The sequence below is a fragment of the Musca domestica genome, unplaced genomic scaffold (genome assembly GCF_030504385.1).
Source record: "Musca domestica strain aabys unplaced genomic scaffold, Musca_domestica.polishedcontigs.V.1.1 20, whole genome shotgun sequence".
Classification (NCBI taxonomy): domain Eukaryota; kingdom Metazoa; phylum Arthropoda; class Insecta; order Diptera; family Muscidae; genus Musca; species Musca domestica.
In genome coordinates, this window is record NW_026712250.1 from 12,652,964 (window position 1) to 12,679,413 (window position 26,450).

General features: G+C 37.4%; 5 protein-coding genes across 5 annotated transcripts; 2 read left to right on the forward strand and 3 right to left on the reverse strand.

The window, feature by feature from the left end:
• Positions 1–94: 94 nt before the first annotated feature.
• Positions 95–3,426, forward strand: LOC101896844 (fibrinogen-like protein 1). The gene is made up of 4 exons (XM_005189943.4): positions 95–236; positions 2,357–2,472; positions 2,526–3,074; positions 3,161–3,426. The coding sequence occupies exons 1-4, from the start codon at positions 177–179 to the stop codon at positions 3,285–3,287; spliced, it is 852 nt and encodes a 283-aa protein (XP_005190000.1). The 5' UTR covers positions 95–176; the 3' UTR covers positions 3,288–3,426.
• Positions 3,300–5,598, reverse strand: LOC101900118 (uncharacterized). The gene is made up of 3 exons (XM_059122448.1): positions 5,440–5,598; positions 5,191–5,365; positions 3,300–3,473 (listed from the first exon to the last, which is right to left on the reverse strand). Exons 1-3 carry the CDS (start codon positions 5,501–5,503, stop codon positions 3,395–3,397), a joined length of 318 nt encoding a protein of 105 aa, XP_058978431.1. The 5' UTR covers positions 5,504–5,598; the 3' UTR covers positions 3,300–3,394.
• Positions 5,599–8,701: 3,103 nt separating this feature from the next.
• LOC101897015 (ficolin-2-like) lies at positions 8,702–12,162 on the forward strand. Its single transcript, XM_005189944.4, has 6 exons — positions 8,702–8,881; positions 8,943–9,121; positions 9,196–9,216; positions 9,357–9,452; positions 11,374–11,817; positions 11,911–12,162. The coding sequence occupies exons 1-6, from the start codon at positions 8,771–8,773 to the stop codon at positions 12,038–12,040; spliced, it is 981 nt and encodes a 326-aa protein (XP_005190001.1). The 5' UTR covers positions 8,702–8,770; the 3' UTR covers positions 12,041–12,162.
• Positions 12,163–15,400: 3,238 nt separating this feature from the next.
• Positions 15,401–16,248, reverse strand: LOC101897191 (uncharacterized). Its single transcript, XM_005189945.4, has 3 exons — positions 15,996–16,248; positions 15,783–15,915; positions 15,401–15,711 (listed from the first exon to the last, which is right to left on the reverse strand). Exons 1-3 carry the CDS (start codon positions 16,084–16,086, stop codon positions 15,594–15,596), a joined length of 342 nt encoding a protein of 113 aa, XP_005190002.1. The 5' UTR covers positions 16,087–16,248; the 3' UTR covers positions 15,401–15,593.
• Positions 16,249–21,174: 4,926 nt separating this feature from the next.
• Positions 21,175–25,765, reverse strand: LOC101900290 (microfibril-associated glycoprotein 4-like). The gene is made up of 6 exons (XM_059122450.1): positions 25,601–25,765; positions 25,404–25,540; positions 25,312–25,332; positions 25,054–25,149; positions 22,716–23,153; positions 21,175–21,439 (listed from the first exon to the last, which is right to left on the reverse strand). Exons 1-6 carry the CDS (start codon positions 25,709–25,711, stop codon positions 21,310–21,312), a joined length of 933 nt encoding a protein of 310 aa, XP_058978433.1. The 5' UTR covers positions 25,712–25,765; the 3' UTR covers positions 21,175–21,309.
• Positions 25,766–26,450: the final 685 nt, after the last annotated feature.

A 26,450-nucleotide genomic window follows, 5' to 3' on the forward strand; every position in this document is an offset into this window, starting at 1 on the left:
TCATCCCCTTGGTCGTTGCGAACTCCAAATGAATACTTTATCTTCAACGCCTTGTTTGTTTAAATCTTTTATGTTAATAATCCAAAAAAAAAAACTGCATATAAGTACCCTAATATACTTTGAAGAGGTTTAGTAAGATTTCGAACGTAAACTGTACAACAAGATTAGAAGACATAATGAGATTCCGGTGGATATTCTTGATTCTGGTTGTTGGACTGCATTATGCCAAGGCTCAGGTGAGTCGAAAAAAAAACAAAACGAAATAAATCATCACATCTAAGGGCCAAAAAGGAGAAGTAAAATAGTATCAGTCGGTTTTACCGACAGATGTATACCCCCAGCCTTGAGGGGCAGGTACCAGAAGAAACTGTCTGATCTCTACCATCTTTAAAACAGATATTGTGTTGATGGAAATATTGAGATGTACCACGTCTGAATGGAATCGGTTGTTAATTCTGGTGATTTATGAGCCCCATGGATACTCCAAACTTTGACACTTTGTGGGGGAGGTTTTGGGTTAATAAAAATACAGTTATGTGTGTAATTTGAAGACAATCGGACACCTACATCCAATTTTATAAAAGTTACAATTATTCAAAATTTTCACCCTTTGTGGGGGAGGTCCCACAAGGAATAGACCGATATATTCCATCTTCACACCAGACCTTGGTTTAATAAAAATATTGTGATGTGTGTAATTTTAAGAGAACTGGATGCTTATTTCGGATATTATGATCGTTTTGATTATTCGAAAATTTTGACCCTTTGTTGGGGAGGTACCAGAAGAAATTGTCTGATCTTTACCATCTTTAAAACAGATATTGTGTTGATGGAAATATTGAGATGTGCCAAGTCTGAATGGAATCGGGTGTTAATTGGACGTTTTATGAGCTTCGTGGTTATTCAAAATTTTGACCCTTTGTGTGGAAGGTACCACAAGGAGTGGACCGATATATTCCATCTTCACACCAGTTGTTGGGTTAATAAAAATATTGGGATGTGTGTAATTTGAAGAGAACTGGATGCTTATTTCGGGTTTTATGATCGTTTTGTTTATTCGAAACTTTGGCCCTTTGTGGGGCAGGTACCAGAAGAGATGGTCTGATCTCTACCATATTTTAACAGATATTGTGTTGATGAAAATATTGAGATGTGCCAAGTCTGGAATGGAATCGGTTGTTAATTTTGGTGATTTATGAGCCTCATGGATACTCCAAATATTGACACTTTGTGGGGGAGGTACCACAAGGAGTGAACCGATTTTGTTGACTTCCACATCTGACCTAGCACTGATGAAACTATTACGATTTGCAAAGTTGACTCAGCACGCGCCACCCAAATTTTCACCGAATTTTTATTCTCCTCCATAGTTTGGAGGGTATATTAAGTTTGTCATTCCGTTTATTCTTGATCAGCATAAAATTCTATGTCGATTTAGCGATATCCGTCCGTCTATGGAAATCACTCTAGCTTCCGAACGAATTGAAGTAGATTGATAAAAATTTACTTAAATGTATGTTATGTCTGCAGGACTTTTGGCATTGAAAATAGAATATGTAGGTCCACCTTTTGAGTATAGCCCCCATATAACGGTACCTCCCGATATTCGGTATTTTGATGATTTTAGCGACATTATTTAACGGAATTTTTTCAAATTTGGTATTTGAAGTCCGTAACGGATACTGCAGCCTAAGACAGAAAATTGTCTGTGCCGGTCCACGTCTTCGTATAGCCCCCATATAAGGGTACCTCCCGATATTCGGTATTTTCATGATTTTAGTGACATTATTCAACGGAATTGTTTCAAATTTGGTATTTGAAGTTCGTAACGGATACTACAGACTGAGACAGAAAATTATCTGTGCAAGTCCACGTCTTCGTATAGCCTCCATATAATGGTAACTCCCGATATTCAGAACTTTGATGATTTTAGCTACATTATTCAACGGATTTATTTCAAATTTGGTATTTGAAGTTCGTAATGGATGCTACAGCCTATGGCAGAAAATTGTCTGTGCCGGTCCACGTTATCGTATAGCCCCCATATAACGGCATCTCCCGATATTCGGCATTTTGATGATTTTAGCGACATTATTTTCTTATTTTTTTTCTCAAGTCTCGCATTTGAATATTATAATGGATTATGACAAATGTTACCTATGCAGGTCCATGTCGTCGTATAGACCTTAATATAACAGCTACATTCGGTATCTCTAAGATTTTTACAGAATTTTCAATGGATTTTATTTTTTTGAAAATTTGTTCCAAATGGTGCAGGTTATTCAAAGTTCGGCCCGGCCGAACTTATAGCTTTTTTACATATTTAATTTTTTTTCGCTTTCTCCCTCTATCTTAGGACCCCATACCTGAAGACAATGATGCCGAACTGTGGAGGGTACTCTATTCAAAACTCAATAGACTTCTGGATGAAACGAACTCTCTTAGTCAACTCATGCAGGAGATGAGAGAAAAGTATTTGGAAATTTAAAAAAAAAAATCAACATAATTCGAATCCTCTGTTCCAGGCAATCTCACCAGGGCCACGAAATATCCAATATATTCAAGCACATCAAAAGGGAGAGAAAATGTCCAGCGGCACAAGTGGTGGAAAAACGAGTAACCGCACAGCCAGCACGAGAATCCGCTGCCTCATCCTCGGTCACAGCATCGCCGCCCCGGCATGAATGGACAGTAGTTTTACGTCGTCAAGATGGCTCCGAAAATTTCCAACGTAATTGGGATGACTATCGCAATGGTTTTGGCAATCCCGAGGGTGAATTCTTTTTGGGCCTGGAAAGACTGCACACCATAACCACCTATGAGGGAGCGCATGAATTGCTGGTCACGCTGCGTGACTGGGAGTATGAGGAGCGTTATGCCCGCTATGATCACTTTCAGATTGGCAGTGAATCGGAGGAATATGCCCTCAAGGAATTGGGCGAGTATTCTGGGACAGCCGGTGATGCCTTGGCCTATCACAAGGGCATGAAATTCTCCACACTGGATCATTCCAATTCGGGTATGTGTCCACGCAACTATGGTGGCGGCTGGTGGTTTAATCAATGTGTGGATAGGTGAGTGGGAAAGGGATGTCATGGCAAATGATTGAGTCTCTGAGAATTCTCTGAGAGTAACTCTCCCTCTCTCTCTCTCGTTTTAGCAATTTGAATTCGGTGTACAGGACACAGGGTGAATGCTTTGAGATGCCGAAAATACTATGGTCCACATGGAAGGGTTTTAATTATTCGATGAAATTTGTTGAAATGAAAATACGTCCAAGGACCTAAACAGAGCACGAATTTGATTTTAATTTTTATTCTTAAAAAAGTGTATTTATATATATTTATATAGTATATATATTATATATGTTACAAAAATCCGTCATCAAGACATTTTAGCACTTAACACAACAAGCAGGAAATACACCATCGTAACGTTTTTTATTGGCACAGGTAACGGGGAATTGTTTGCATCTGAAACAAAAAAAAAAAAAAAACATATTTTTAAGTTAACCAGTAAGGAAAAGTCAAAAGTCGGACGGGGCCGACTATATGATACCCTACACCACTATGTATATTTAGTAGGGCTCCCGTAACAAAATAATTTATTTGAAGTAAATCACACCATCTATCAACCTATTATTATTTGAACAATAAATCGGATGAAATCGGATATAATTCTGAAATAAGGATATCTATGGAAGCTATATCCACATCTGAACCGATCTTGATAAAATTTAGCAGAGGTATTTCCGAGCTCTATAAGATATCTGGGACCAAATATCATTCTTGTGAAGTGCATATTACGCTTGTGAGGGTCCTCAAACCCCAAATCGGATAAAACATATATATGGGAACTATAGCTATATCTGAACCGATTTTCACCAAATTTGATGTACTTGTTTCTAGAATTAATTAGATGTGATTTACCAAAATTCAGGTCATTTGACCTTATATTGGCCATTTGGTTGACCATTAACCCGAAATCGGTTGAAGATATATATATGGGAGCTATATCCAAATCTGAACCGATTTTGATAAAATTTGATAGACTTATTTCCGAGCTGTATCTGATATCTGGTACCAAATATCATTGTTGTCGAATGCATATTACGCCTGTGAGAGTCCTAAAACTCCAAATCGGATGAAGCATATATATGGGAGCTATAGCTATATCTGAACCGATTTTCACCAAATGTACTGTATTTGCTTCTGGACCAAATTCGGCAGGATGTACCAAAATTCAGGTCATTTGGCTTGATATTGGCCATTTGGTGGACAATTAAGCCGAAATCGGTTGATGATATATAAGGGAGCTATACTCAAATCTGAACCGATTTTGATAAAATTTAGCAAGGGTATTTCTGGGTTGTATTTGATATCTGGTACCAAATATCATTGTTGTGGAGTACATATTACGCTTGTGAGGGACATAAACCCCCCAAATCGGATGAATTATATATATGGGAGCTATAGCTATATCTGAACCGATTTTCACCAAATTTAATGTACTTGCTTCCAGACTGAATTCGGCAGGATGTACCAAAATTCAGATCATTTGGACTGATATTGGTCAGTTGGTGGACAATTCACCCGAAATCGGCTGAGGATATATATGGCAGATACATCCAAACCTGAAGCGATTTTGATACAATTTGGCAAGTGTGTTTCTGGGTTGTATTTGATATCTGCGACCAAATATCATTGTTGTGGAGTACATATTACGCTTGTGAGGCATTTAGAACCCCAAATCGGATGAATTATATATATGGGAGCTATAGCTATATCTGAACCGATTTTCACCAAATTTGATGTACTTGCTTCCAGACTGAATTCGGCAGGATGTACCAAAATTCGGGTCATTTGACCTGATATTGGCCAGTTGGTGCACAATTTACCCGAAATCGGTTGAATATATATATGGGAGCTATACCCAAATTTTAACCGATTCTCACCAATTTCAAATATTGTTTGGAAAATTTCCTCTCTGCATTTTGTTCACAACAATACATGGCCAGACGGACGGACTGACTGCCTAAATCGCCTCAGAAAGTGATTCTATGAAGATCGTCAAAAGTAATTATGGCTCAATATCGTTACAAACAAATGCACCAAGACCAAATGCCCTTAACCTATTGTGATGTAGGTTATGAAACATTTTTTAAAGTCAAAAAAACAAAAGAAAACTTACTCATCAACCACGGTTTTGAAGGTATCGCTGCAGGTTGCCTTCTTCAAACACTTGCCATCAGTGCCAAAATCCACATATTCTTCACCACGCTTGGCATAGGGTAGATATTTCAAGAAGACCGTATCATCTTGAGAATTTCTATAGGCACACACAGGTTCCGTGACAGCAGAGGTTCCTTGTGTATGAAAATTTCGAAAATTTCATTTATATAATCGCAAAAAAATAGAAACTAATTTTCTTTCCACCTACCTGGCAATTGATGCACAAAAACAATAGCAGCAATGCAAAGTGTAAAGGCGTAAACTAATTTCATTGTTTTAAATAATTAATTTCTTCAAACAGCCAGCCTGTCATAAACTAACAAAGTGGCAGTTGAGTAATTCGTTTTTATACTTCCAACGAGAGAGATGAAAGAGAGAGAGAGCGCGAGAGAAAGGGGCTAGATGCTGTAATAGGTTTTGCAGTCATCCAGCCTGTCAGCTTGTTTATTATTAATTAAGACAAACAATAATAAAAATATTTAGCAAAGAATAGCAGAAACAAAAACTGCAAAAAAAAAAAAAACGAAATGTACTAGAGATGACAACTAAAGATTAAGCCGAACTTGAGCTCATTAGATCATTGGCGTAAAGACAAACATTCGGCACACTGGGCTTGTGGGGGGAAATTAGTACTAACAAGTAAAAAAGCTGTAAGTTCGGCCAGGCCGAACTTTTAATACCCTCCAACATTTGAAACAAATTTGGAAATTTTCAAAAAAAAAAAAAAATAATAAATAAAAAAAATAAATAAATAAAAAATAAATAAATAAAACAAATCCGTTAAAAATTCTATTAAAATCTTAAAAATACCGAATGTTGCCGTTATACGAAGACGTGAACCTGCAGAGACAATTTTTTGCCCAAGGCTGTAGTATCCATTACGAACTTCAAACACCAAATTTGAAATAATTCCGGTGAATAATGTCGCTAAAATCATCAAAATACCAAAAATCGGGAGGTGCAGTTATATGGGGGCAATACGACGGCGTGAACGTACCGGGACAATTTTCTGTCATAGGATGTAGTATCCATTACGAACTTCAAATACCAAATTTGAAACAATTCCGGTGAATAATATCGCTAAAATCATCAAAATACCGAAAATCGGGAGGTGCAGTTATATGGGGGCTATACGAAGACTTGGACCTGCACAGACAATTTCCTGTCATAAGATGTAGTATCCATTACTAACTTCAAATACCAAATTTGAAACAATTCCGGTGAATAATGTCGCTAAAATCATCAAAATACCGAATATCGGAAGGTTTCGTTATATGGTGGCTATACGACGGCGTGAACATACAGGGACAATTTTCTGTCATAGGATGTAGTATCCATTACTAACTTCAAATACCAAATTTGAAACAATTCCGGTAAATAATGTCGCTAAAATTTTCAAAATACCGAATATCGGGAGGTATCGTTATATGGGGGCCATACGAAGACGTAGACCTGCAGAGACAATTTTCTGTCATAGGCTGTAGTATCCATAACGAGCTTCAAATACCAAATTTGAAACAATTCTGGTAAATAATGTTGCTAAAATCATAAAAATGCCGAATATCGGGAGGTGCAGTTATATGGTGGCTATACGAAGACTTGGACCTGCACAGACAATTTTCTGTCATAGGATGTAGTATCCATTACGAACTTCAAATATCAAATTTGAAACATTTTCGGTGAATAATTTGGCTTAAATCATCAAAATACCGAATATCGGGAGCTGAAGTTATATGGGGGCTATACGACGGCGTCGACCTTCAGAGACAATTTTCTGTCTTAGGCTGTGGTATGCATTACGAACTTCAAATACCAAATTTGAAACAATTCCGTTGAATAATATCGCTAAAATCATCAAAATACCGAATATCGGAAGGTATCGTTATATGGGGGCTATACGACGGCGTGAACATACAGGGACAATTTTCTGTCATAGGATGTAGTATCCATTACTAACTTCAAATACCAAATTTGAAACAATTCCGGTGAATAATGTCGCTAAAATTTTCAAAATGCAGGTGCAGTTATATGGGGGTTATACAAAGACGTGAACATGCAGGGACAATTTTTTGCCCAAGGCTGTAGTATCCATTACGAACTTCAAATATCAAATTTGAAACATTTTCGGTGAATAATTTGGCTTAAATCATCAAAATACCGAATATCGGGAGCTGAAGTTATATGGGGGCTATACGACGGCGTCGACCTTCAGAGACAATTTTCTGTCTTAGGCTGTGGTATGCATTACGAACTTCAAATACCAAATTTGAAACAATTCCGTTGAATAATATCGCTAAAATCATCAAAATACCGAATATCGGAAGGTATCGTTATATGGGGGCTATACGACGGCGTGAACATACAGGGACAATTTTCTGTCATAGGATGTAGTATCCATTACTAACTTCAAATACCAAATTTGAAACAATTCCGGTGAATAATGTCGCTAAAATTTTCAAAATACCGAAAATAGGGAGGTGCAGTTATGTTGTGGCTATACGAAGACTTGCACCTGCACAGACAATTTTCTGTCATAGGATGTAGTATCCATTACGAACTTCAAATACCAAATTTGAAACAATTCCGTTGGATAATACCGCTAAAATTTTCAAAATACCGAATATCGGGAGGTGCAGTTATATGGGGGCTATACGACGGCGTCGACCTGCAGAGACAATTTTCTGCCTTAGGCTGCAGTATCCGTTGCGAATTTCAAATACCAAATTTGAAGCAATTCCGGTGAATAACGTCGCTAAAATCATTAAAATGCCGAATATCGGTATAGCCATATAACAGGGACTGTACGAAGTCGAGGACCTGAATAAGTAATTTTTTGTCACAGCTTGAAGTACCCATGAAGATCTCCGAATACGAAATTTGAAACAATTCCGTTGAATAATATCGCTAAAATCATCAAAATACCGAATATCGGAAGGTATCGTTATATGGGGGCTATACGACGGCGTGAACATACAGGGACAATTTTCTGTCATAGGATGTAGTATCCATTACTAACTTCAAATACCAAATTTGAAACAGTTACGGTGAATAAGGCCGCTAAAATTATAAAAATACTGAATATAGGGAGGGGTACCATTATATGGGGGGATATACCAAAACGTGGGCCGACCGTAGAGGAAATGTTTGATAAATTTGCATTTAAAGTTAGACTTCCAAAATTTACACACACACACACACACACACTCATGTATATTTTGTGGTTGTTATTCCCCCGTAAATTTGTCCTTGGCGAATTGGGGGTTTTGTGAGAGCGCACAAAGAACACTCTTCCCACCTGTCAAATAAAACTCAAATTCAACAAAATTCTGCACGTGACATAAGAGCAAGAATTTTAGGTTCCTAGAGCGTATAAGAATTAACTCAGTTCCCTCCTCGTATGAAGAGATAAGTTCGCATGTCAGCCACTTGCCGGGGTCATATTTTTTGATAAGAAGACAATGGTTGGGAAAACATTTTTTGGTCTCATCATACGTCAGTTTGTTTCAGAATCTTCATTGTGGCAGATATTCGGAAACAAAATGAAATCAATTCTTGTAATTGCTTTTATTTTGAAAATATTAATCTGCGATAATACAGTTTATGGCGCAGACACCAATTCCAGCAGCACCCCTCCCCAAGAGGAGTACTATGTGAGTTGAAGGCAATAATAACATTTGAGGGGTATTGTTAGGTCTTTTGAAACATTTTTAGAATCCCCATGAAGATGAGCATCGTTTGATTTTGTGGAAGAACTTATTTCTAAAAGTGAATACCCTGTTGGTGGAAACGCAAAAGTTGAACAGCAATATTGCTGATATGAGGACCCATATTGCAGATATAAAAACCCAAATTGCTGATATGAAAACCCATAATGCCGATGTGAACCAAAAGTGGGTATTTGAGATAAAATGAAGCGAGAAGAAGAAGAGAGTAGCTAGACTTCAAATATCACTTTTTATTTCAGAATTGACGACTTAACAAAAATGTAGGTGTATTGATTTCCCTTGTCAATTCCAAAGGGGGAATATCATGGCCATATCACTGAACAATAAAACCTCTCCCAAGGCATTTGTTGTGACCGAAGAAATGCCCCAAATTAATATTTTGTGGTTTTTCTTTTTTCAGCCAACAGCAACAAGGGATTGAAATAAAACAAATAATGAATCATTACCAAGGGATGCATAATAATCTCAGCAAGTGGACCGTGGAAGCCAGTAATGGGTATGTACAAAAATGTTTTCTCTATGTCATTGAATAAATGTTCCAACCTATACTCGTTCATTTGGCCATAATGGCAGAGGCAAAAAAAGGAGGATATCAAGTTTGTTACCATTTCTGTTAATAAATTAAATTGAACACTATTCCCAATTCTAGAGCTTAATTCTACAAATTCTACTTCTCTACATAATTTATTCACAACTTTGGACCATAAGGGGCAAGCACATGCAGGGTGAGATAAAAAACAAGACTGCAACAAAGTCAAACGCCATAATTTTAACATTTTTTTTTTAATTTTATTGAATGAAAGCAAAAAATGTCTCAAATAGCATCAAATTTTAGAATAAGTGTAGATTTGTTGGATTTGGTCACCTTTGGCACGAATTATGGCCTTCAAACGGCCAATGAAATCGTCGCCCGCTGCCCGAATGTTGTTCTGCGGTATTTGGCCCATTCCCGGTGAAGCACTTGCATGAGATGATCGACACTTTGGTATTTTTTAGTGCCAATCTTGCTTTCCAATATACTCCAGACACAACGGAGTCCAACGGTTTGGTATCCGGAGGTTTTTTGGTGGCCATTGTGCGCTGGAAATGAAGCGAGGAACCTCATTTTGTAACCATTTTTGGGTGGTGCGCTGCTGAGTTCAATGGTGCCGAGTCCTGTTGAAATGTACAAGGTCTGCGGCCAAAATCTTTGCGTGCCCAAGGCTTTAATACACCCGCCAGCATATTTTCGCTATAATATTCGGCATTTGTTCTGATGCCACGATCGATTAATACGAGCGGAGAGCGACCATCTGATGTTATGGCGGCCCTCAACCTCACTCACCATGGCCGGCGCTTGAGTTCTGGTGGCCGGCCAACCGAAGGTGCACATTTTCAGCTGACCTCTTTGGCAGGTAAACACGATCATTTTGTTTGTTTACAAACTGCTGTCGACAACGAATGTTTTCTCATTGGCAGTTCACCATTTTCGGCCAAGCGAAGCAACTGTTTAGCTCTTTTGAGTCTATTTTCTTTCTGTTTCTGTTGCGGTGTAAGTTCTTGCACTTTTTGGAATTTCAATGGCTTTACCCCGAGCTCATTTTTCAATATTTGCCGAATGGAATATTTCGATGTGATCAGCTCAAGAGCCATTTTTCGGCCACTGCGACGCGGGTTTCAATTTTCTTCTTCTTTTCGAACCATGTCTGCTGATGTTGCTCTTTTCTTCCGTCCACTTCCTTGATGTCGGGCTAAGCTACCAGTATCGCGGTAACGAGCGCACAAAATTATTTTATTCACATTTAAATGCTGGAGGGCTCTAACGATAGCCACTTGTGTTTTCCAGCCAAATAAAAAGAAATCACCTTATCACGCTTGGATTCCATCACGAATAAATTCTGTTCTGGAAAATGCTCACCAAAATGCTTTTGTACGCTTGTAAACAATATAATGAACTGTCACTGGAATAATTTTAACAGCTGTCGGACGAGTGGCTTAGAAATGAGAGCAGTCTAAATTTGGTAGTTGCAGTTTTTTTAATTCACTCCGTAAACAGCTTCTTTGACTGGCTTAAGTCATCGGCTGGCTTTTTCTTCTTCTAAAAGAACAAAGGAGTTTTAGGTTGACTTAGTTCGATTTCGACTCATAATTTGTACTTGTTTACCCTACGAGTCTTTGTTTTTTTACGAAGAAGTCTTAATGTACTTGCAGCTCAAGTTTTTTTAACTCAAGACCTCAATTTTATGTAGACGAATGGAAGCCTGAGTATTTATGGTCTTTCTTAACATTTCTCCTCATTTCTGATGTATTTGGTCAATAGGCGTCGGTTTCGTCGAAATTAAACAAATATTTTTATCCATTTTTTCAACTGTCTACTGCATTCTATTTTTATTTTCGTAATATGTTCCCTCTTTTTTAAAACTTGATGTACATTACAGGTCATCTCCCTTGTCAAATTCCACATCGAATTCTCAGCTAAATTGGACAACAATTCTCAGGCGTATGGATGGCTCTGTTGATTTTTATCGTAATTGGACTGAATACAAAACGGGATTTGGAAATCCTCCCGATGGCGAATTTTTCATTGGTCTAGAAAAATTGCATCAATTGACCACAGCCACTGAGAACATAGAACTTAAAATAATTTTAAGAGATTGGGAAGGCGAAGAGCGTTACGCTCTCTATGATGGCTTTCAAATTGCCGATGAAGGTCAAAACTATAAAATTACAATACTGGGTGATTATAGTGGGGATGCTGGAGATGCCATGGCATATCATAAAGGAAAACAATTCAGTGCCAAGGACAAGGACAATGATAATGACAATGGCAGTTGTGCCCAGTGGTTTAAAGGCGCCTGGTGGTTTGATAGATGTTATCACAGGTGTGGAAATGTTATGTGTAATTTCTGTCTGGCCGAACTTTTTTTCGTTTACCATGCTTATTAATTATTATATTAATCTTACTGATTTTTTAGTCATCTAACAGGTCCATATAAGCAAAAGAAGGAAGCAAATAACAAGGGTATTGTCTGGAAAACATGGAAAACCCATGAGTATTCATTGAAATATGCCGAAATGTTGATACGTCCAAAAGTGAAGAATTAAACTACAGCACAGTTATCTGAAGCATGTTTGTCCTCGTTCATCCATTGTGTGGCTGGTTGTTTTGGAGGTTATGTAAATATTTTCAAAGAACTACAAAAATATATATTTAAATGGAACGAAAAGCAACAGAGTTTTTTTTTATCTGAAATCAACAATAATCTCTCGAGCCCAAGCAAGGTGAGATGGGCTAACAGTAAATTACTTCTTCAAGGTCACTAGGTCATTTTGCTAAAATACTCACTTAAGTCTTACGTAACACTCTAGCTACGGTTTCCAAGGAGAACCAACCCCAACATTGCTCTTCATTTGCGAGACGAACCGGTTATTTTTTTGCATGTCAATAACAGGTGTTGAAGATGAGTAGAATTGCCGGTAGGAATTGCTGACACATTTTTGAAAACTGAATTTATTTCCGATTTTTTCTTTTTTTCGTTGTAAACAATACATTGTTTTGTTTATTTCCAAAGTCAATAGCCTCTGAAAACTTGTCAACTATCAGGTAGGCCCACTTGAACGAGCAGAGATACCTCTTGGCTTATTTACCACAAATTAAAATTGTTAATTAATTGATAAAGCCTCAATGCAATTAAAAAAATAAAATAAAAAAAAAATAATTTGTAGTTTCAAATTTCCTGGGAAATTATAACAAGTAAAAAATTCCGGTGACTAATGTCGCTTAAAACCCTCTAAATACCGAATATCGGAAGATACCGTTATATGGTGGCTATACGAATTAGCGGACCGACATGGCCCATTTACAAACCTAACATGCCTATGGGGAAAATACACATTTGTGCAAAATGTTAGCCTTCTATCTCAGTTCGATCGAAAGATAGCGTGTTTTAAACAGACAGACGGACATCGCTAAATCGTCTTACAATTATACGCTGATCCAGAATATATATACATTTTAGGATCTATCATGAATATTTCGAGGAGTTACAAACGGAATGACAAAGCTTGCTAATATACCCACCATAGAAGGGTGGAGGGTATAAAAATGTTGCTGGCTCTTTAGGTTTAGCCATTGAAATATGTAAGCATTATTCATAATTCATAAGGACGATATGCCTCACGCCATCATAAAGGCTTTCCATTGTGTGGATGTTGGTGGCGGCAAAAGTAACGCCGTTGAAACTGGCATCGCCTACTTTGATGTAATACCATGTCACATGAAATAGCTCTTGCCATGGTACAACAAGAAAGGTAGAGTAATTTCCCCAGGGGGGGGGGAGCGGGGTGGTAAAGCAATTTCCCTTTCCTTAAGTCAGATAAAAATATTTTTATACCCTCAGTAATATGGCTAAAAAGGGAATATATCAATTGATACGGCCAAAACGTTCCTCAGCGAAATAACGGTTTTAGACCCTAGGCCTTGTTGTACCAAATCCGTTTCAGAATATTTGGAGTCGATGTAGCGATGAACGTTCGTCCGTCTGTCTGTCTGTCTGGCTGTCTGCTGCGCATGATAACTCTCGAAGGGATTATTCGATTTGATCTAAACTTGGTACATCGTAATATTATTGTCAAACTTACATTGAGTTCGGAGATGGATAACATCGGTCCACTCTTTCTGGTACCTCCCCCACAAAATGTCAAAATTTTCAAAGAAAATAATTTACTGCACATAAAGAGAAAGGATATTCCGATTTTACTGCAACTTTGCAAATCCTAATATTTGCATCAGTGCTACAGCAGGTGCGTAAATGGACAATATCGGTTAACCCCCCCCCCCAAAAAAAAAAAAAAAATTACAATTTTGAATATTTAAAACTCTTCTAAAATGCGATGTAAGAGTCCGATTATCTTTAAATTAGACACATCACAATATTTTCAGTAACGCAAGGTGTGGTGTGAATATGGAAGATATCGGTCCACTCCTTTTGATACCTCCCCCACAAAGGGGAAAATTTTCGAATATTCATGAAACTCATAAAACGAGAAATTAACATCCGATTCCATTCAGACGTGGTACATTTCAATATTTCCATCAACACAAGATCTGTTATAAAGATGGTAGAGATCGGATCATTCCTTCTGGTACCTCTCCCACAAAGAGTCAATGTTTTGAATAACAAAAAACGATAATAAAATACGAAATAAGCATCCGGTTCTCTTCAAATTTCACACATCGCATTATTTCTACTAAAACAAGATCTGCTGTGAACATGGAATATATCGCTCCACTCTTTCTGGTACCTCCCCCACAAGGGGTCAAAGTTTTGAAAATTCATGGAGCTCATAAAACGTGAAATTAACATCCACTTCTATTCAGACTTGGCACAGCTCAATATTTCCACCAACACAAGATCTGTTCTAAAGATGGTAGAGATCGGATCACTCCTTCTGGTACCTCCCACACAAAGGATCAAAGTTTTAAAAAAGAAGAACCCTCAAAGAAAGCGAAATAACCATCCGGTTCTCTTCAAATTTCACACATCCAAATATTTTTGCTAACACAAGATCTGTTGTAAAGATGATGTAGGTCCACGTTTTGGTATAGTCTGCATGTAACGGTACCTCCCGATATTCGGTATTTTGATGATTTTAGCGACATTATCCACCGGAATGGTTTCAAATTTGATATTTGAAGTTCGTAATGGATGCTACAGCTTTCGGCATAAAATTGTCCCTGTATGTTCACGTCTTCGTATAGCCCCCATATAAGGGTACCTTCCGATATTCGGTATTTTGATGATTTTAGCGACATTATCCACCGGAATTGTTTCAAATTTGGTATTTGAAGTTTGAAATGAATAATACAGCCTAAGACAGAAAATGTTCTCTGCAGGTCCACGTCTTCGTATAGCCCCCATGTAAGGGTACCTCCTGATATTCGTTATTTTGATTATTTTAGCGACATTATCCACCGGAATTGTTTCAAATTTGGTATTTGAAGTTCATAATGGATGCTACAGCCTTCGGCATAAAATTGTCCCTGTATGTTCACGTATTCGTATAGCCCCCATATAAGGGTACCTCCCGATATTCCATATTTTCATGATTTTAGAGGCGATATTCACCGGAATTGTTTCAAATTTGGTATTTGATGTTCGTAATGGATGCTACATCCTATGACAGAAAATTGTCTGTGCAGGTCCAAGTCTTCGTATAGCCCCCCTATAAGGTTACCTCCCGATATTCGGTATTTTAATGATTTCAGCGGCATTATCCACCGGAATTTTTTCAAATTTGGTATTTGAAGTTCGTAATGGATACTGTAGTCTAAAGAAGATTTTTTTTTTGAAAATTGTCATATTTGTTCCAATTGGTGGAGGGTATTCAAAGTTCAATCCGGCCGAACTTACAGCTTTTTATTTTTTTAAGATTTTTTTTTTTTTTTTGTAAAAACAAACACCATCGATTTATGGATTTTTTTTTTAATAACAACAGATTTCCATTTTCTTTCAACAATTTGTCATAAACATATTTTTTTCCATTTTTTTTCACAATCTTTGGTTAAGTGGGGGGGGAAGGTGTGGATATGAGAATGTGTGGCCCCATTTTAAATAATTCATTCATTATTTTTTTACAAAATGCCTAAACACTCTCTCTAAATAAAATTGCTTTCATTTTCGCATGCCAAAGTGGGACAACAACCGGGATAGGGTTGGCGGGAATCACTGCGAATGCTACATGTGGCATTGGGCGCCAAATTATGGCGACCGCAACTGAAAGCAAAAAATTTATGATTTTAATACGTTTCCAAGGTTGTTGTTGTTGTTTTGTAATTATTACTTACTATTCCATGACGAGAACATAGTCGGAACGACAGAAGATACGTTCACAATGATCCTCCAAATTAATGGGCGAAAAGGATTGATTTTTGGGTATGGGCTGTTTCAAGTCCTCATAGTAACATTGGTTGGGATAATCTACAAACAAATGAGAGAAAGGCAAATTGGAAACTTTATTTTTTTTGGAGAATATTTTTCTTAGTTGCTTTCCAAACAACCTGGATGTACAGCATTGCCGCGATAGCGAACATCTGCCACAGCATTTATTATTAGACCAGCCATAATAATAGCAGCGGTAATGAATTTCATGTTTTTTTTTTTGATTTTTTAATTATTTATTTTTTTTTTACAAAAAACACACACACACGCTCCCACTATAAAAAACAACAACAACTCAAGAGAATATACGTTTTTTTCTGAGATCTTTCTGTGATGTTCTTTATGCCACTTACAATGGACGACTGTTGTAGATTGAATTAATTTTTGTTGCTTTTATATAAAATTAATTACTTGCCAAGCTATCCAGTAAAAAAAAAACAACAACAACAACAACCCACATAGATATACGTCATTTCAATTCACTGGCAGTGTGACGTTTCTTGTCGCTTGGAATTCTACTTAAATGAACTGAAGTGGTTTCTGCATTTATGAGATAGCGGGGGAGATATGGGTTATGCATATAGCCTCTTTCGATTTTTGTTTTATCCAATCTGAACCGATTTTTGACAAAATTTGGCAGAGGTATTTCTGAACTGTATCTGATAACTGATACCAAATATCATTCTTGTGGAGTGCATATTACGCATGTGAGGGACTTAAAACTCCAAATCGGATAAAACACATATATGGGAGCTATAGCTATATCCGAGCCGATTTTCATCAAATTTGATGTACTTACTTCTAGATTTAATTCGGTCGGATGTGCCAAAATTCAGGTCATTTGGACGGATATTGGCCATTTGGTGCACAATTAAGCCGAAATCGGTTGAAGATATATATGGGAGCTATAGCTATATCTGAACCGATTTTCATCAAATTTGATGTACTTGCTTCTAGACTGAATTCAGTGGGATGTGCCAAAATTCAGGTCATTTGGACTGATATTGGCCATTTGCTGCACAATTAACCCGAAATCTGTGGGAGATATATATGGGAGCTATATCCTAATCTGAACCGATTTTGATAAAATTTTGTAGAGGTATTTCTGGGCTGTATCTGATATCTGGTACCAACTATCATTCTTGTAGAGTGCATATTACGAATGTGGGGGACTTTAAATCCCAAATCGGATACAAGATATATATGGGAGCTATAGCTATATCTGAACCGATTTTCACCAAATTTGATGTACTCACTTCTAGACTGAATTCAGTGGGATGTACCAAAATTCAGGTCATTCAGACTGATATTGGCCATTTGGTGGACAATTAACCCGAAATCTGTGGGAGATATATATGGGAGCTATATCCTAATCTGAACCGATTTTGATAAAATTTTGTAGAGGTATTTCTGAGCTGTATCTGATAACTGATACCAAATATCATTGTTGTCGAATGAATATTACGCATGTGAGGGACTTAAAATCCCAAATCGGATAAAACATATATATGGGATCTATAGCTATATCCGAGCCGATTTTCATCAAATTTGACGTACTTACTTCTAGACTGAATTCAGTGGGATATACCGAATTTCAGGTTATTTGGACTTATATTGGCCATTTGGTGATAAATTAACCCGAAATCGGCTGAAGATATATATGGAAGCTATATCCAAATCTGAACCGATCTTGACAAAATTTTGCAGAGGTATTTCTGAGCAGTATCTGATAACTGATACCAAATATCATTGTTGTCGAATAAATATTACGCATGTGAGGGACTTAAAATCCCAAATCGGGTAAAAGATATATATGGGATCTATAGCTATATCCGAGCCGATTTTCATAAAATTTGATGTACTTGCATCTAGATTGAATTCGGTCGGATGTGCCAAAATTCAGGTCATTTGGATGGATATTGGCCATTTGGTGCAAAATTAACCCGAAATCGGTTAAAGATATATATGGGAGCTATAGCTATATCCGAGCCGATTTTCACAAAATTTGATGTACTTCTAGACTGAATTCAGTGGGATGTGCCAAAATTCAGGTCATTTGGAGTGATGTTGGACATTTGGTGCACAATTTAGCCGAAATCGGTTGAAGATATATATGGGAGCTATATCTAAATCTGAACCGATTTTGATAAAATTTTGCAGAGGTATTTTTGGGCTGTATCTGATATCTGGTACCAACTATCATTCTTGTGGAATGCATATTACGCATGTGAGGGACTTAAAACAACAAATCGGATAAAAGATATATATGGGAGCTATAGCTATATCTGAACCGATTTTCACCAAATTTGACGTACTTACTTCTAGACTGAATTCAGTGGGATGTACCAAAATTCAGGATATTTGGACTTATATTGGCCATTTAGTGGACAATTAACCCGAAATCGGTTGAAGATATATATGGGAGCTATAGCTATATCTGAACCGATTTTCATCAAATTTGATGTACTTGCATCTAGACTGAATTCAGTGGGATGTACCAAAATCCAGGTCATTTAGACTGATATTGGCCATTTGGTGGACAATTAACCCGAAATCGGTTGAAGATATATATGGGAGCTATATCCAAATCGGAACCGATTTTGATAAAATTTTGCAGAGGTATTTCTGAGCTGTATCTGATAACTGATACCAAATATCATTGTTGTCGAATGAATATTACGCATGTGAGGGACTTAAAACCTAAATCGGATAAAACATATATATGGGAGCTATAGCTATATCTGAACCGATTTTCACCAAATTCAATGTACTTGTTTCTAGACTGAATTCAGTGGAATGTACCAAAATCCAGGTCATTTAGACTGATATTGGCCATTTGGTGGACAATTAACCCGAAATCTGTGGGAGATATATATGGGAGCTATATCCAAATCTGAACCGATTTTGATAAAATTTTGCAGAGGTATTTCTGAGCTGTATCTGATAACTAATACCAAATATCATCGTTGTCGAATGAATATTACGCATGTGAGGGACTTAAAATCCCAAATCGGATAAAATATATATATGGGAGCTATAGCTAAATCTGAACCGATTTTCATCAAATTTGACGTATTTGTTTCCAGACTAAATTCAGTCGGATGTGCCAAAATTCAGGTCATTTGAACTGATATTGGCCATTTGATGCACAATTAACCCCAAATCGGTTGAGGATATATGTGGGAGTTATATCAAAATTTTAACCGATTCTCAGAAATGTATTTTGATATGTTGCAAGATCTTCAAACCAGATCTTAGGTTAATAAAAATATTGTAATGCGTGTAATTTGAAGAGAACCGGATGCTTATTTCGGTTTATATGATCGTTTTGGTTATTCAAAACTTTGACACTTTGTGGGAAAGGTACCAGAAGCATTGGTCCGATCTCTACCATCCTTATAACAGATCTTGTGTGGATGGAAATATCGAGCTGTGCCAAGTCTGAATGGAATTGGATGTTAATTTAGTGTTTTATGAGCTTCATGAATATTCAAAATATTGGCCCCTTTGTGGGGAAGGTACCAGAAAGAGTGGACCGATATCTTCCATCTTCAAACCACACCTTGGGTTAATGAAAATATTGTGATGTGTATAATTTAAAGTGGATTGGACTCTTACATCACATTTTAGAAGAGTTTTAAATATTAAAAATTTTAATTTTTTTTTTTTTTTGGGGGGGGGGAGGTGTTGGAGGTTTACTTGAAGGAGTGAACCGATATAGTCCATTTACGCACCTGCTGTAGCACTGATGCAAATATTAGGATTTGTTAAGTTGCAGCAAAATCGGAATATTCTTTCTCTTTATGTGCATTAAATTTTTTTCTTTGAAAATCTTAACATTTTGTGGGGGAGGTGCCAGAAAGAGTGGACCGATATTGTCTATCTCCGAATTCAATGTAAGTTTGACAATAACATTACGATGTACCAAGTTTGGATCAAATGGGATACTCCCTTCGAGAGTTATCGTGTGTAGCAGACAGCCAGACGGACGAACGTTAATCGCTACAACGACTCCACGACGGATTTTGTCCAACAAGCCCTAGGGTCTCAAAGCGTTATTTCGCTGAGGCACATTTTGGCCGTATCAAATGATATATCCCCTTTTTAGCCATATGACTGAGGGTATAAAAACATTTTTATCTGGCGTAAGGAAAGGCGGAATTGCCCCCCCCCCCCCCCCCCCACTGTGGAAGTTAAACTACCTTTCTTGTTGTACTATGGCAAGAGCTATTTCATGTGACATGGTTGCCAATTATGGTATTACATCAAAGTAGGTGATGCCAGTTTCAACGGCGTTACTTTTGCCGCCACCGACATCCACACAATTGAAAGCCTTTATGATGGCGTGAGGCATATCGTCCTTATGAATTATGAATAATGCTTACATATTTGAATGGCTAAACCTAAGGAGCCAGCAAAGTTTTTATACCCCTCCCCACCCTTCTATGGTGGGTATATTAGCTAGCTTTGTCATTCCGTTTGAAACTCCTCGAAATATTCATGATAGATCCTACAATGTATATATATTCTGGATCAGCGTATAATTCTAAGACGCTTTAGCGATGTCCGTCTGTCTGTTTGAAACACGCTATCTGCCGAACGAATTGAGAAAGAAGGCTAACATTTTGCACACATGTGTATTTTCCCCATAGGCATGTTAGGTTCGTAAATGGGCCATGTTGGCCCGCTTTTTCGTAAAGCCGCCATATTACGGTATCTTCCGATATTCGGTATTTAGAGAATTTTAAGCGACATTATTCACCGGAATTTTTTACTTGTTATAATTTCCCAGGAAATTTGAAACTACAAATTACTTTTTTATTTTATTTATTTTTTTTAAATTGTTTTGAGGCTTTATCAATTAATTAACAATTTTAATTTGTGGTAAATAAGACAAGAGGTATCTCTGCTCGTTCAAGTGGGCCTACCTGATAGTTGGCAAGTTTTCAGAGGCTATTGACTTTGGAAATAAACAAAACAATGTATTGTTTACAACGAAAAAAAAAAAAACGGAAATAAATTCAGTTTTCAAAAATGTGTCAGCAATTCCTACCGGCAATTCTACTCATCTTCAACACCTGTTATTGACATGCAAAAAAAAATATAACCGGTTCGTTTCGCAAAATGAAGAGCAATGTTGGGGTTGGTTCTTCTTGGAAACCGTAGCTAGAGTGTTACGTAAGACTTAAGTGAGTATTTTAGCAAAATGACCTAGTTACCTTGAAGAAATAATTTACTGTTAGCCCATCTCACCTTGCTTGGGCTCGAGAGATTATTGTTGATTTCAGATAAAAAAACTTCTGTTGCTTTTCGTTCCATATAAATATATATATATTTTTGTAGTTCTTTGTAAATATTTACATAACCACCAAAACAACCAGCTACCCAATGGATGGATGAGGACAAACATGCCTCAGATAACAGTGCTGCAGTTTAATTCTTCACTTTTGGACGTATCAATATTTCGGCATATTTCAATGAATAGTCAAAGCCTTTCCATTTTGACCAGACAACACCCCTGTTAAATGCTTTCTCCTTTTGCTTATATGGACCTGTTAGATGACTAAAAAATCAATAAGATTAATAATAAGCATGGTAAACGAAAAGAAGTTCGGCCGGACCGAACTTTTTAATACCCTCCACCACCATTTGGAAAGTAACAGTACGTTTACTCATAAATGGAGATTTGGATTAAGATTGCCATATCCATTACTTATCCTTCAAATGAATCCTTTTAAGGTAGTCCAACCCATGGTAAACATTGTCTGTCACAGGAAATAGCTATTCCCCTAGAAACGTTGGCATAAAATTGTCAAAATTCCAAATATCGGAATATACTATTTTATATGGGACCTATGCGAAAGCCTGGACTTATATTTATGTTGTGTGTGTGTGTGTGTGGAAGCAAATTTTTAGCCAGTCCACTGGGAGCTGAACCGAAAATTATCATCAAAATACCAAATGTGGGGAGGTAACTTCGAACTTGACCCAAACGCTGACAAAAGACAGACATTACATACCGTTTGGACTCTGGCGTGTTTGCAACAAAAGGACTAACGGACGGACGGACGGAAATGGCAAAATCGTTTTGGATCAAGAATGTATATCCTTTTTGGATCTAAAATGAATATTTCGATGAGGAATGAAAAAGTGCACATACCCTCCATACCATGTATGGTGGAGGGCATGGCACAATAAAAAGGTAAGGTAGAGCTACCAGCTGATTACAATTTTTTTTTCTAAAGGTGGAAGTACATAAAGCACATATTTGGCTGGCTTAAGTCATCGAATGGCTTCTTCGTAGAGTAACAAAGGAGCTTTAGATCGACTTAGTTCGATTTTCTCCCTAGGCCCCGTTTGTCCATTTTCGAAGAAGCCAGCCGTTCACTTAAGTCAGCCGAATATGCGCTTTATGTATTCCCACCTTAAGTGTATCCGACCGTGCTGCCAATATTCTATATGTTTCGTTCTAAAATATCCAGAAACCGGAATATAATTTTCAAAATCAATGATTGGAAGAAACGTAAATGGCGGGACGCGCATTCTAGATATTAACCCGTTTTGCTATGGAATTGAAATTGTTTAAACACTGGGGATCACTTTTTTTTCAGGAAAAATCCAGGTATTTCATCGATTTTCCGCGCTTTTTAACTCATTTTAAAAATGAGGAAAATTAACAAATAAATGGAAACAATTCGCGGCATTTACTTTTGAATAGTTTTTACAGCAAGCGGGAATAGCTTCAGGGCTGTATTATTGTAGTTTTATGAACCTCTTCTACCTCATTATTGTACCATGGTTGGAGGGTATATAAAAAATTAAACATAAATTTTTTACACCTTTCAAAACAACTATGAAACCACCAGGCGCCTTCACTCCACTGGGCACAATTATAAGCGGTACTATTCTTGTCCATGGTACTGAATTGTTGGCCTCTATGATATGCCATGGGATCCCCAGCATTCCCACTATAATCACCCAGTATTGTAATTTTATAGTTTTGACCTTCATCGGCAATTTGAAAGCCATCATAGAGAGCGTAACGTTCTTCGCCTTCCCAATCTCTTAAAATTATTTTAAGTTCTATGTTCTCAGCGGATGTGGTCAATTGATGCAATTTTTCTAGACCAATGAAAAATTCGCCATCGGGAGGATTTCCAAATCCCGTTTTGTATTCAGTCCAATTACGATAAAAATCAACAGAGCCATCCATACGCCTGAGAATTGTTGTCCAATTTAGCGAAGAATTCGATGTGGAATTTGACAAGGGAGATGACCTGTAGTGTACATCACGTTTTAAAAAAGAGAGAACATATTACGAAAATAAAAATAGAATGCAGTAGACAGTTGAAAAAATGGATAAAAATATTTGTTTAATTTCGACGAAACCGAAGCCTATTGACCAAATACATCAGAAATGAGGAGATATGTTAAGAAAAACCATAAATACTCAGTCTTCCATTCGTCTATATAAAATTGAGGTCTTGAGTTAAAAAAAAAACTTCAGGTGCCGGGACATTAAGGCTTCTTTGTAAAAAAAAAACAAAGACTCGTAGGGTGAACAAGTACAAATTATGAGTCGAAATCGAACTAAGTCAACCTAAAACTCCTTTGTTCTTTTAGAAGAAGAAAAAGCCAGCCGATGACTTAAGCCAGTCAAAAAAGCTCTTTACAGGGGGAGATGAAAAAAACCGAAAGTACCAACTTTAGACTGCTTTCATTTCTAAGCCACTCGTCCGACAGCTGTTAAAATTATTCCAGTGACAGGTCATTATATTGTTTACAAGCGTACAAAAGCATTTTGGTGAAAATTTTCCAGAACCGAAGTTATTCGTGATGGAATCCAAGCGTGATAAGGTGATTTCTTTATAATTGGCTAGAAAATCAGAAGTGGCTATCTTTGGAGCACTCCAGCATTTAAATGTGAATAAAATAATTTTGTGCGCTCGTTACCGCGATACTGGTAGCTTAGCCCGACGTCAAGGAAGTGGACGGAAGAAAAGAGCAACATCAGCAGAAATGGTTCGAAAAGAAGAAGAAAATTGAAACCCGCGTCGCAGTGGCCGAAAAGTGGCTCGTGAGCTAAACATATCGTAATATTCCATTCAACAAATATTGAAAAATGAGCTCGGGGTAAAGCCATTGAAATTCCAAAAAGTGCAAGAACTTACATCGCAACAGAAACAGAAAGAAAATAGACTCAAAAGAGCTAAACAGTTGCTGCGCTTGGCCGAAAATGGTGAACTGCCAATGAGAAAACATTCGTTGTCGACAGCAGTTTGTAAACAAACAAAATGATCGTGTTTACCTGCCAAAGAGGTCAGCTGAAAATGTGCACCTTCGGTTGGCCGGCCACCAGAACTCAAGCGCCGGCCATGGTGAGTGAGGGTGAGGGCCCCCATAACATCAGATGGTCGCTCTCCGCTCGTATTAATCGATCGTGGCATCAGAACAAATGCCGAATATTATCGCGAAAATATTCTGGCGGGTGTATTAAAGCCTTGGGCACGCAAACATTTTGGCCGCAGACCTTGGACATTTCAACATTGCACTCAGCACGCGCCACCCAAAAATGGTTACAAAATTAGGTTTCTCGCTTCATTTCCAGCACACAATGGCCACCAAAAACCTCCGGATACCAAACCGTTGGACTCCGTTGTGTCTGGAGTATATTGGAAAGCAAGGTTGGCACTAAAAAATACCAAAGTGTCGATCATCTCATGCAAGCTCTTCGCCGGGAATGGGCCAAAATACCGCAGAACAACATTCGGGCAGCGTGTGACGATTTCATTGGCCGTTTGAAGGCAACAATTCGTGGCAAAGGTGACCAAGTCCAACAAATCTAAACTTATTCTAAAATTTAATGCTATTTCCGACATTATTTGCTTTCATTCAATAAAATTTAAAGAAAAAAATTAAAAATTATTTCGTTTGACTTTGTTGCAGTCTTGTTTTTTATCTCACCCTGTATGTGCTTGCCCCTTTAGGTCCAAAGTTGTGAATAAATTATGTAGAGAAGAAGAATTTGTAGAATTAAGCTCTAGAATTGGGAATAGCTCTAGAAATGGTATCGGGCTTGATTTCCTCCTTTTTTTTGCCTCTGCCATTATGGCCAAATGAACGAGTTTACGTTGGAACATTTATTCAATGACATAGAGAAAACATTTTTGTACATACCCATTACTGGCTTCCACGGTCCACTTGCTCAGATTATTATGCATCCCTTGGGAATGATTCATTATTTGTTTTATTTCAATCCCTTGTTGCTGTTGGCTGAAAAAAAGAAAAACCACAAAATATTAAATATATGAATATATAGCCCGATTTGGGGCAATTCTTCGGTCACAATAAATGCCTTGGCAGAGGTTTTATTGTTCAGTGATATGGCCATGATATTCCCCCTTTGGAATTGACAGGGGAAATCAATACACCTACATTTTTGTTAATTCGTCAATTCTGAAATAAAAAGTGATATTTGAAGTCTGCTACTCTCTTCTTTTTCTCGTTTTTTTATCTCAAATACCCACTTTTGGTTCACATCGGCAATATGGGTCTTCATATCTGCAATATTGCTGTTCAACTTTTTCGTTTCCGCCAATAGGGTATTCACTTTTAGAAATAGATTTTCCCACAATATCAAACCATACTCATCTTCATGGGGATTCTAAAATTTGTTTCAAGAGACGTAACAATACCTCAAATGTTATTATTGTCTTCAACTCACATAGTACTCCTCTTGGGGAGGGGTGCTGCTGGAATTGGTATCTGCGCCATAAACTGCATTATCGCAGATTAATATTTTCAATATAAAAGCAATTACAAGAATTGATTTCATTTTGTTTCCGAATATCTGCCACAATGAAGATTCTGAAACAAACTGGCGAATGATGAGACCAAAAAATGTCTGCAGTCAATTGTCTTCTTATCAAAAAAAAAAAAAAAAAAAAAGAAGAACACCGGCTAGTGGCTTGACATGCGAACTTATCTACTTGCACAAAATACTTTGCACATGCTTTTGACTGCGGGTTAGGCGCTGGGAAAATCCAACAACTAAAAATAAATATTTGAAAATTATCAGTATCCCAGTCGCAATAAAATATGACATGTTTGCAATTTAGTGATCTTGTGCGCTGTCGCATACGATAATGAAGGTCGTGACCCACACACACACACAGTATCGATGCGTCAGATGGTAGACAAGACCACTTGAATGAAGGGACAGGCAGCCATGTAATGTTCCCTATTAAATCTAACAATAGATTAGAATAATTGTGTGGCTGCGATTAGGCCAAGTTAGGGTGGAAATACATAAAGCGCCTATTTGGCTGGCTTAAGTCATTGGATGGCTTCTTCGGTAATGAACAAAGAAGCCAAGGACCAAATTCTTATATTCATCTACGAAGAAGCCAGCCGATGACTTAAGCCAGCCAAATAAGCGCTTTATGCAGTCCCACCTTTAATATTTTTGTGGTATTAAGGAAAAGCTGCAAGCGGACATGGTTCGGAAAGCCGATATGGGTGATACACTACGATCCCTGGAAAGCAAAATGAAGGAAGGTACATGGGGAAACACT

Excerpts from the sequence above, each read along its gene's own strand:
- LOC101897015 (XM_005189944.4), top strand. The coding sequence starts at position 8,771 with ATGAAATCAATTCTTGTAATTGCTTTTATTTTGAAAATATTAATCTGC. Across the intron at positions 9,453-11,373 it reads ACCGTGGAAGCCAGTAATGG|GTCATCTCCCTTGTCAAATT; the intron begins GTATGTACAAAA and ends TGTACATTACAG. Across the intron at positions 11,818-11,910 it reads TTTGATAGATGTTATCACAG|TCATCTAACAGGTCCATATA; the intron begins GTGTGGAAATGT and ends CTGATTTTTTAG.
- LOC101900118 (XM_059122448.1), bottom strand. The coding sequence starts at position 5,503 with ATGAAATTAGTTTACGCCTTTACACTTTGCATTGCTGCTATTGTTTTT. Across the intron at positions 5,366-5,439 it reads TTTTGTGCATCAATTGCCAG|GAACCTCTGCTGTCACGGAA; the intron begins GTAGGTGGAAAG and ends TTCATACACAAG. Across the intron at positions 3,474-5,190 it reads TTCAAAACCGTGGTTGATGA|ATGCAAACAATTCCCCGTTA; the intron begins GTAAGTTTTCTT and ends TTTTTGTTTCAG.
- LOC101896844 (XM_005189943.4), top strand. The coding sequence starts at position 177 with ATGAGATTCCGGTGGATATTCTTGATTCTGGTTGTTGGACTGCATTAT. Across the intron at positions 237-2,356 it reads TGCATTATGCCAAGGCTCAG|GACCCCATACCTGAAGACAA; the intron begins GTGAGTCGAAAA and ends CCTCTATCTTAG. Across the intron at positions 2,473-2,525 it reads ATGCAGGAGATGAGAGAAAA|GCAATCTCACCAGGGCCACG; the intron begins GTATTTGGAAAT and ends CCTCTGTTCCAG.
- LOC101900290 (XM_059122450.1), bottom strand. The coding sequence starts at position 25,711 with ATGAAATCAATTCTTGTAATTGCTTTTATATTGAAAATATTAATCTGC. Across the intron at positions 25,150-25,311 it reads ATTGACGAATTAACAAAAAT|CCAACAGCAACAAGGGATTG; the intron begins GTAGGTGTATTG and ends TCTTTTTTTCAG. Across the intron at positions 23,154-25,053 it reads ACCGTGGAAGCCAGTAATGG|GTCATCTCCCTTGTCAAATT; the intron begins GTATGTACAAAA and ends TGTACACTACAG.
- LOC101897191 (XM_005189945.4), bottom strand. The coding sequence starts at position 16,086 with ATGAAATTCATTACCGCTGCTATTATTATGGCTGGTCTAATAATAAAT. Across the intron at positions 15,916-15,995 it reads CGGCAATGCTGTACATCCAG|ATTATCCCAACCAATGTTAC; the intron begins GTTGTTTGGAAA and ends ATTTGTTTGTAG. Across the intron at positions 15,712-15,782 it reads TATGTTCTCGTCATGGAATA|TTGCGGTCGCCATAATTTGG; the intron begins GTAAGTAATAAT and ends TTTTGCTTTCAG.